We start from the raw sequence: 10,406 nt of genomic DNA on the forward strand, positions 1-10,406 counted from the left end.
CGCCCCCCCCCCCCCCCCCGGCCCCCCAAGCCCCCCCCCCCCCCCCCGCGGGCCCGCGCATGCCCGTACGCCCCGGGCGCGCGCGCCGCTCGTCTGGTCACACCCCTGGGTTGGTAGCGTCACGAACCACCCTCGCTGCCGACTCTAGTGACCCAGGACGAGTTGCGCAACTTGCAGGCCCGATCGTTGACCTGTAACAGGATGTAGCGAAGATTCAAGGAAATCAGAAAATCGGGGTTGGGGGCGCGAGCTCTGGCAAGCATTGACCTTGTGACTTAGGGCCGTTCCCCCGCCTGGGACGTGTCCGGGATCCAGATTGTGCCGGGGGCTGGGTAGAGGCTTTGCAGGCAGCGGCCTGTACTGCAGCGCCCCCTGGCCGTGAAGGGTGATGGGCTTTTGGCTTGGTCAGGAGTCTGGGTCCTGGTCCTGACTAGGCCTGGACAAGTTTCTTCCCCTCCCAGACTCAGTTTCCTCCTCTGTTTGGACTCGATGACCTCCAAGGACCCTTCCCACTCTGAAGTATATGTCTATGTCGGAAACCCAGGCTGGGCACACTGTCCAGGGAGCAGTCGCATGAACCCTTGCTATCTTAGATGCATAGCCTCTGAGACCTTGAGGCATTTACAGGGTGGGATGTATTACCTCATGAGTCAGAGGTCATGCTGGCTGGGTGGGGCAAATCGCAGTACGAGAGGAGATGATCAGAGTAGGCCTCACTGAGGAGGCGACATTAGAGCCCAGGATTAAGAGAGGTGGGGGTGAGAGTGCACAGGAAGAGGGACCAACCAGTGCCAAGGGCTGGAGAAGGGAGCCTGTTTGCAGGGAGGCTGGATGTGAGGCCCGAGTAGAATGGGTGGCACCGACAGGGCTCGTAGAGCCTAGAACGGATTTTGGTTCTGACTCTGAGCAGGATGGGGCCATTGCAGATAGATGCAGGACTCTTTATCTAATCAAAACCCCGTCTTTCTCCTGGGAGAGAGGAGGTGGAGAGAGGCTGTGTTCTGACTCACATGGGGAGTCGTAAACAACTCTGGAGAGAGCCCCTGGCTTCCGGCACGGGTGAGTCACTGCTGGGAGCTGAGTACCCCCTGGGTTGTTCCCACCCTGTCCTGGCTCTGGCGGCTCCCATGCCACAGGCGACCGCAGGCCGGGTCTGCCCCCTGGTGGCCATGTTCCATCTCCACCTGGCCTCACTGCCTGTCCTGGGGTGGGGAGGCCTGGTGAGTTCCTGTGGGGAAGAATGGGAGTTTGAGCTGAGCTAGCACGGGCAGGCAGGGCCTTGCCCCATGCCAACTAAGGCAGCCCTGGAGGGACCCATCCAGGAGGCTGAGACCAGTTGCCATCCCTGGCTACGCAGTGAGAAGGCCCTCATTGCCCTCGTGGGGGGATCAGGCCACAGTGGGCCCATCCTCCCTGTCCTGTGTGATTCTGCACTCTGCACACCTCCTCCAGTCTGTCAGGGTCACCGAAGTTGGTTTGCTCCCCTCTCCGGGCACCAGGCCACTTCTCACTCTCCAGCCAGGGTTAAACATTAGTGGGAGGTGATCACCCTGGGGCCCGGGGGAGGGAGAGGGTGGAATCAAACTTTCACCTTCTCCTTTTCTGGAGCCGTCAGTTTCTGCCCAGACAATGCCTGTGGAGGAGTTTGTGGCTGGCTGGATCTCTGGTGAGACTTTTTTCTTCCTTCTGTCACGTCACCCCCAATGGCAGATCACTTCCTGGGAAAGTTGGGTGACATGGGAAGAGCTGATGCCAAAGTCCTGGCTCCCCTGGAGTGTCCCAGAGACAGCTGTCCCCAGAGCTCCTGCAAGTGGCCAACAGGGAGAGAAGAGAGGAAGGCACAGGTGGGAAGTCCAAGGCCACGCTGCCTGACACCTGCCCGGGGCGGGAGAGCCAAAGGAGCAGCCTGCACCACCAGCCCAGCTTCCGGGCCCACCCAGGGGCTCAGGGAGGAAGTTCACCTTTGACCTCACCTGCTAACCTGAGTTCCTCTTTGGGCCTCTGCCCTACCTTGCAATGGGTTGCACTCCCAGGCCTGCTATGCCTGTGGGCCCAGCCCAGCTTCTTGGTGACCTTCCTCTTAGGAGAAAGAGAGGGACATTCTGAACCTGCCTCCTGGGGATGTGACTTCCCCCCAAGCTCCAGAACCAGCCTCTGTTATGGAGGAAAAGACTGGGAAGTGCAGAAGTGGCAGGGCAGGGGGACCATCCTGCCCTCGTGCTAGCCTGGCTCCTAGGAAGGACCCTCATGAGGCTCTGCACTGCCAACTGGAGAGGGGGTCCAGCGCCAGGAGGGTGGGGCCTGCTCTGGATCCAGACGACAACATTAGGAGTTGGAGGAAGGAAGGAGTAAAGCTAGCGGGGAGGCGGGAACGTTGGAGGTTGGTTCCAGACCCCCAGGGTTCCACGAGCAGTGAGACACTCAGGTGCTGGCTTCCAGCTGAGGACACGTGCGTCTTTGCTTGGCTCTTCCCTTCTGCATGTGTATCCTCAGGCAGGGCCCGGGTCTGAGTCCTTTGCTCCAGTGCCTGCCTAGCCCAGTGCCTGGTGCGGAGGGGCTGGGGGACAGCGGGGTTCCTCTGGAGTCTGGCAGAAGGGTGGGTTGCACATGCATGAGAAAGCCCTGCCCTCCTTCCTCCTGCCTGAATCCCTCTTTCCTCTTGGCACAGACTTGCTTCCTGGGCCTGGCATGAGGCCCTCACTTATAGCATCTTCTTGTCACCACAGGAGCTCTGGGCTTGGTCCTAGGACACCCCTTTGACACTGTAAAGGTGAGTCTAGGAGAGGCACTAAAGGAATGAAAGATCACACCTGAACCAAACATCAGGGTGCCCTGGGATTCTGCCTGGCTAACGGAGGCCCTTCCCTGCTCTCCTGCCCGCTGGCATTCTGCCCTGGCCTGCCCACCTGCTCCTCCACCCCACCTGCTCTGTCCTCCCCATCCAGGTGCGGCTGCAGACCCAGACCACGTACCAGGGCATAGTCGATTGCATGGTCAAGATTTACCGCCATGAGTCGGTGGGTGGCCCACTTCTTTGCGGTGGGAGGCATCTGGGGCAGTCGCCACCAGCTTCCAGGGGCTCTGTCTGGGATCCTTGGGTGGGGGGCTGGGTGGTAGCTTAGCACCCCAGGGGTGGAGCCTCAGCCTGCCGCCGCCTCCTGTGGCAGGGCTCAGGAGTAGTTTCCAGCCAGAAGAGGCCTTGCCAGGGCTGGAAAGGGAAAGGGGAAGCCCCCACCAGGCCGACTCCAGTGTCACCGTGTCCCTTTGCAGCTCCTGGGCTTCTTCAAGGGCATGAGCTTCCCCATCATGAGCATAGCTGTGGTCAGCTCCGTCCAGTTTGGGGTCTATAGCAATGCCCTGATGGTGCTTACAGCGACCTCCCACCAGGAGCGGTGGGCTCAGCCTCCCAGCTACGCACATGTCTTCATTGCCGGCTGCGCCGGGGGGTTCCTGCAGGTGAGAGGGCCAGCATATGGGCGCACACAGGTGGCACAGTGATGGTGGGCTCCATCTGTTCGCTTCCAGCACCCTCGGGTGACCTGCAGCTGTGGCTGGCCAGGCCTTCCTGAGGGGAACATGAGGCACTGCTCCCGGTGACCTGGCCTGGCTGTGCTGTGGCCTTCCAGGCTGCAGGCCTGGGGGGAGGGTCAGGGAGAACAGAGAGTACAAAAGTTAGAGAGAGCTGGGGCAGGGCTGAAAATGCCTGCTCACCTGTGCCTGCTCGCCTCTGGAGGGCTGCCAGCCTCAGCACTGTGGGGGCCACTCTCCACATGCCCTTTAGCTCTGGAGAATGCCAGCCCCTCCAGCTGGTCCCCACATGGTCCTGGAACCGCCCCAGCCCCAGCCAACTCAGCCCCTTGTCTGCGGCACCTGGGTGACCGCAATCTGTGAGCCTCACCTGAGGCCCCAGTCCATAGATCCTGCTGGGAGAAGCCAGGTATTAATAATGAAGTCACCCCACCCCTTCGGTTCTGGTCTTTGTTCTTAGTGCTGTAGGGCTGTGATTTTGAGGGGTGGGGTGGAGGGAAGAGAGGCCTCCAGGCACTGGAGGGAACCTCTGCCCAATGGGGCCTCTGAACACAAAGAGGAAGAGGGACAAGTGCCTGCTCCATCTGTACCCCTGCCGGTGCCTGGGTCACCCTTCACTGGGCACATGCCCTGATGCCCCTGACACATTTCATGGGGCTGAGAGCAAGGACAAAGGACAAAAGCAGATTGTGCAGTCAAGTGAATTAATGATTAATGAGACCCTCAAAGGTCCTGGCTTCCCTTCTCCCCTTCTTCTGCAGGGTGCATGCCTACAGGTTTCCCGAGCCCCGAGCCCTGCACCCCACAGAACAGGGAGGAGCACTGAGACCCCAGGCCAAGCGGCCTGATTCAGGCCCAGCTAAGACACCTTCCCCTTCAGCTGTTTGGAAAGCGGAGCTGGGGGCTGGGTTTTATGTCAAGCCTGTGACTTCGGTTTACAGGGTCCTGGAGCACTAATGGCTTTAGTGTGGAGGTAGGAGGAAAAGGCAGGGATTGACAACCTCTGACGGCTACATAATTGCTTTGGGCTGGCTGAGGTGACTGGTCAGTGAGGCAGCATCTGATGCTCCACCGCCCACGTGGGCACGATCTGCACCTGCCTCTGGCCCAGCCTTTCCAGGGGCGCAGGACTCAGGAGAGCACCCCCTGGAGAAGCCCTCTGCTCAGCCCTGCTAGCAGGCTCTGGAGGGCTGCATCAGGGCCTCACCTTACAAGGGAGGGTCCCCAACCTACTACTCTTTCTGTGGGGTGCGAAGTAAAGAAAGACTTGGCCCGCTGCACTCTAAGGACCACCGCCAGAGCCAGTCACCAGCCCCCTCTGCCATCAGCTGTCCCCAGGGCTGAGGGACTGAGCTCATGCACCTTTGACAAAACAAATAAAAACCACATAAGCCCCCAGCGATATGCTAACCTCAGCTGGGGCCTCACCTCTCACCTGAACTTCAACAGCTTATCTTCACCCAGTTGCACCCCTGACCCAAACCTGAATCCCTTGCCCCCAATCTCACACCACATCCCCCAGCACCGACCCTTACCCAGGGCTCAGTCCCAGTATTACCCCAAATCTGTGTCCCATCTGCCTCAGGCAATAATAAGAGTTCTAGAGCCCACCAAATCCACCTGTCAGCCACCTGCCCATGCTCTTGTGAGAGGCAGGAAGGGCTGGCCTAGCACTTGCCCACCTGGGGACCCTGAGAGGTGGCATGCACAGTGAGGGAGGGACAATCTATGAAGCTGGGTTCCATAATTAGAATGATACCAATGGGGTGACCTCTTGCACTCTGGGGAGGGGTGAGTTCTTTGCTGTTACGCTGTCACAGACTGATTCCTTTACAAATGAGTGCTCATTCCTGGTTTTAGGGAGGCCAGAAATGTACCCTCCCCTTCCTGGAAAAATAATCCAGGCTTGTCCCTGAGCGCGTGAGGAGGGAGTGGGGCTTGCTGTCAGGGGCCTGACATTGAGGGAGGTGCCCTGTCCCCAGCGAATCTGGATGCCCTGGTCCACCCCGAGCCATGCATGTGAGAGGCAGTGGGAGCCGGGCGGTTCCTACAGGGCGATGCTGCCCGCTCGGCCCACCCCCTTCCTGTTGCTAATAGAAGCGGACAGTTACCAGCCCACAGCCCCACCAGGGCCTTCACGTTTCCTTCCCGACAGACCTACTGCCTGGCCCCATTTGACCTCATCAAAGTCCGGCTACAAAACCAGACAGAGCCAAGGGCCCAGTCCGGGAGCCCCCCAGCCCGGTACCGGGGGCCCGTGCACTGCGCGGCCTCCATCTTCCAGGAGGAGGGGCCCCGGGGGCTGTTCCGAGGAGCCTGGGCCCTGATGCTGAGGGACACCCCCACAATGGGAATCTACTTTGTCACCTATGAAGGGCTGTGCCGCCAGTACACGCCAGATGGCCAGAATCCCAGTAAGTCAAGTGGTGCAAGAGGGTGGGGGACAGACAGGTGTGCGGTGGGGCCGGGGAGGGGGGTTGGGGGAGGGCGCTCTGTTCCCGGCTCTGACCCCCGCACTGGACTTCCTCTGCCCCAGGCTCAGCCACAGTGCTGGTGGCAGGGGGGGTTGCCGGAATCACCTCCTGGGTCGCAGCCACACCCTTAGACGTGATCAAGTCCCGGATGCAGATGGACGGGCTGAGGCGGAGGGTGTACCAGGGGGTGCTGGACTGCATGGCCAGCAGTGTCCGGCAGGAGGGACTGGGGGTCTTCTTCCGGGGGGTTACCATCAACAGTGCCCGTGCCTTCCCTGTCAATGCTGTCACCTTCCTCAGCTACGAGTATCTCCTCCGCTGGTGGGGATGAGCCCAGCCTGGCAGGGCCAGCAGCTCCCCCGCAGAACCAAGTTAAAATCAGCCAGCTTGCAATTCAAATACAAGAGGCTCAGCACCTCCCAAGTGCCCAGACCAGGGCTGGGGAGATGACAGTGACAGTGGGGAGCAGGAAGCCCGAGGTCCCGGCTCAGCCTCCCAGCAGAGCCCGCCTGACTCCTCTTTTTCCCAAGACTGTGAGCAGGGAGCACAAGGCACAAGGGGACTGGCCGGAGGCGTGGTGGCGTTCCAGCCCCCGCGCTGCGAGATGCCACCTCTTAAACTCTCTCAGAGGCTCTGCTGGCTGCGTTGGTGCTACCCTCCCCCTGGATTCCACACCCGCTGCCTCCCACCTTCCCTCCTTCCAAATTTCTCCCACTCCCGAGACCATGATGTCAACTCCCTGTCCAGAATCCTTCAGTGGCTCCCACCACCTTCAGGAAAAAGCCCAAACCCCTCCCCAATCTGGGCACTCCCTGCCCATTGGGCTTTCCTCCCTTGGTGGTTTCTTGGACCCTGAATGGGCTGTGCTTTCTCGTCGCCCTGGCCTGGAAGGCTTGTTTCCTCCCAGCCGTTGGTGGCAGAGCTGGCAGGGTGAGTCCATCCTCCTCCTGGCAGACCCTGCTCTGCTCCAAGACCCAGGCTGAGCACTATCTCCTGAAGAGTTCCCTGCCCGCCACCCCGCACCCCGGGCTGACTCTGGGGTTCCCAGACACCCCGCCCTGCCCTTGACTGCACGTCTTCACAGTTGCTGATTTGCTTCTTGGCATCCCCATTGGGCCACGAGCTCCTTGAGGTCACAGGTCATACTTCCGTTTCCCAGCACAAACCAGATGCTTGAACAGACGTGTTCAATAAGTGTCCATTAAACGAGGTGCCCACCGCACCGCACTCCTGCCCCGTCTCTCCCCACTCCGGCCACCACACCTGCTTCCTGGGTCCTGCCACACACACCTGTTCGCTGAGCCTCCCGACCCCCCTTTGCCCACCGTGACCCTTCTCGAGGTCATCTCCAATGTAGTAGTACCCAAAGTTGGGGGGTCTGTCTTGCCCACTCGCAGCCCACAGCACTTGTTTTCTTTCCCTGTCTCAATTGCTAAGTGAGAAGTAAAAACCGGCTAAGATGGCTCTTTTCATTGACAATAAAGATAAGCACAGTTTGTATCCACTGATGTCTAGATCTGGTCTGAGATCAGCCTGAGTCCACCTCATCGTGACCTGACTTCCTGGAATTACTGCCATTTGCTGGGGGCTCTCCATAGAAACCATCACAGACTGATTATCACATTATTATCACAATTTACTGAGGTGGCCTTGGCTCAGAGACATTAGGTAATTTGTCCCAGGTCACACAGCTGGTAAGACACATCTTGTCTGGATGCATCCGACCCTCCAACTCCAGAGCCCAGTTACATTGCCACCTGCTCCACTTGGCACGGTGGCAGTCTCCCATGGGTCACCTATGTTCAGGTTTATTTATTCTTTTGGTGGCTGGCTGGTTGGGGATCTGAACCTTTGACCCTGGTGTTTCAACACTCCACTCTAACCAACTGAGCTAACCGGTCAGCCCCCTACGTTCAATTTCCTCCGAGCTAGACCTGCTTGGATCAGCCCCCTCCACGTGGTCATTGGAGCTCTCATCCACTGGATCATGTGCCACAGACTGCTGGTGGCCGTCCCAAAGCGTTGTCCCTGTCTTCCATTGTCAGAGAATCAGCTGTTGGAACACCACTGGGGCAGTTGGTGGCTCAAAGGAAGCAAGCAGTATGCATGTGGAAGAGGAGGTGGCTCTTATAAATGGGGTGAAAAGGGGCAGGAGGGAGGTCAGAGTGGACCTCTGTAGTTTGCCATTTCTCATGACACCAGTTAGCAAGAGAGTAAAATCAAAAAATCCTTTTTTTGTTGTTTTAATTAAATCCTTTTTGGAGTAGTAATTGTGCCTGTAAGCCTGTCTTTGCAATGTCTGGGTGCAGGCTTCCATTTGCCCCCTCTGGTTCTATCCACAGGCTTCTCTTAAGGGCCATGGAGCTCCCCTCCTCTAACTCCACATTTAGAACCAGGGAGAGTGGCAGGACTTGTGTGGCCTGTGGAGTTCCAGGCCCAAGTTCTTTCTACGAACCCATGGCGAGGGCTGCTGGCTGAGCTGGAACAACAGTCCTGGAGTGAGTTTAGGATTAAACTCGATTGGTGACAAAACAACTCCCTCTTCTTGCACAGAGGCCTGGGAGGTGACATCACACTGTTGGAAAGGCTGTGGGAAAACAAAGATCAGACAAGAAATGGCCAAAGATATATATATATATTTTTTTTGTGGCTGGCCAGTGCAGGGATCGAAACCTGGACCTTTGTATTATCAGCACCACACTCTAACCAACTGAGCTAACTGGCCAGCCCCTGAACATATTTTTTTAAAATTTTATCATTACACAATGTAAACATTTTTTGTGTGCGTTCACCAATTTCTCCCTAACTGAACATATTTTTTAAGGTAGTTTTTTTTTTTTTTTTTTAAAGATGACCAGTGGGGCCGGCCCAGTGGCGCACTGCTACAGTGTGCCGCTTGGGAGTGCGGTGGCGCTCCCACTGAGGGTTCGGANCTAACCAGCCAGCCCTTGGCTTAATTAACTTTTTACCAGACTCACTAAACAGCTGAGCCAAAGGGATTCATTTTGTGAATGTGACTTAATTGGGGTCACCAGCCTGTCCACACCTGAGCTCCAAGCCCACATGGCTAACTGTCTCCAGTCATGGACCCTTGAGCCTCTGGAAAGCACCTCAGTTTCCCCCCAGCCTGCCCTGCTGCAGCGCTGAAGTCAAGGTGTGCCCTCAGCTTCCAGCCACTCAGGCCAGATGTCTCAGAGCAGCCCCTCTTCTCCCTCCTCTCACATCAGAGGTGCCCTTAACTCCTGTCAACCCTGCTTCTAAAGGTTTCCCAGGACCCATGCCTTCTTTTCCAATCCTAGTACTACAGCCCTGCTCCTGCCCTTAATCTGGACAAGTCGTTTAACTTTTTGAAATGCAATTCTGATCAAGTCGCCCTGCTCCTCAATGGCTTCTCATTACTCTGAGGAACCAGGGCAAGCTCCTTGCCACAGCCTGCAGGGCCCTCAGACATTCCCCTTCTCTTGGTTCTTTAAACACACCAGCCTCCCTGGCACCACAGGGCATTTGCACATGCTCTTCTCTCTGTTTATGTGCTTCTCCCTCATCTTGCAGCTCTCCACTCAGTGTCACTTCCTTAGGGAAACCTTCCTCGGCTCCACTGTCTAGGTCAGGTTTCTTTGGCTTCTGTCAGTTGTTCAGACTCACCTTGAGGGTTTGTCACAATAGGGATTGCTGAATCCCACCCCAGAGTTTCTGATTCAGCAGGTTGAGGGAGGATCCAAGAATTTGCATTTCACTAAGTTCCCAGATGCTGCTGGTGCTGCTGGGGCTGGCCACACTGTGAGCCCTGCTGGCTGACCCCTTTCTCAGTCTGTAATTACACTCTCCTTTGTGTGACTGTTTATGTCTGTTTCTCCTCTAAACTATAAACTCCGTGAAGCAGAGACCCTGCCTGTTTCTGATCATCTTCAGAACTCCAGCTGTCATACAGAGGTGCTCAGTACAAAGTTGTTGAGCAAGCACCGGCCCGTGGCTCACTNAATCTGAACAACATTCACGGTATCTGTGGTAAAGAAAATCTGCATTAGGGCCGGCCCGGTGACGCACTGCTACAGTGTGCCGCTTGGGAGTGCGGTGGCGCTCCCACTGAGGGTTCGGATCCCACATACAGACCGGTTCCCGCTCACTGGCTGAGCGAGGTGTGGGTGCAACACCAAGGGTTGCAGTCCCGTTGCCGGTCCCGGTCCGGTGCGGGCGCGACACTGAGGGTTGCGATCCGTTGCCAGGCGCGAAAAAAAGACAAAAAGGAAAAAAAAAAAAAATGACCAGTAAGGGGATCTTAACCCTTGACTTGGTGTTGTCAGCACCACGCTCCCCCAAGTGAGCTAACCGGCCATCCCTATATGGGATCCGAACCCGTGGCCTTGGTGTTATCAGCACCACACTCTCCCAAGTGAGCCACAG

At 57.4% G+C, this 10,406-nt stretch overlaps 1 protein-coding gene across 1 annotated transcript; it reads left to right on the plus strand.

The window, feature by feature from the left end:
- Nucleotides 1-1,629: 1,629 nt before the first annotated feature.
- On the plus strand, nt 1,630-6,812 carry SLC25A45 (solute carrier family 25, member 45). Its single transcript, XM_008583341.1, has 6 exons — nt 1,630-1,666; nt 2,727-2,770; nt 2,946-3,017; nt 3,271-3,456; nt 5,684-5,942; nt 6,065-6,812. Exons 1-6 carry the CDS (start codon nt 1,630-1,632, stop codon nt 6,331-6,333), a joined length of 867 nt encoding a protein of 288 aa, XP_008581563.1. The 3' UTR covers nt 6,334-6,812.
- The last annotated feature ends 3,594 nt before the right edge of the window (nt 6,813-10,406 follow it).

Source organism: Galeopterus variegatus, unplaced genomic scaffold (assembly GCF_000696425.1).
Source record: "Galeopterus variegatus unplaced genomic scaffold, G_variegatus-3.0.2 Scaffold2889, whole genome shotgun sequence".
Classification (NCBI taxonomy): domain Eukaryota; kingdom Metazoa; phylum Chordata; class Mammalia; order Dermoptera; family Cynocephalidae; genus Galeopterus; species Galeopterus variegatus.

Bases quoted from the DNA above. Each gene is read 5' to 3' on its own strand.
- SLC25A45 (XM_008583341.1), top strand. From the start codon at position 1,630: ATGCCTGTGGAGGAGTTTGTGGCTGGCTGGATCTCTG. The intron at 1,667-2,726 runs GTGAGACTTTTT...TTGTCACCACAG, and splicing joins TGTGGCTGGCTGGATCTCTG to GAGCTCTGGGCTTGGTCCTA. The intron at 3,018-3,270 runs GTGGGTGGCCCA...GTCCCTTTGCAG, and splicing joins AGATTTACCGCCATGAGTCG to CTCCTGGGCTTCTTCAAGGG.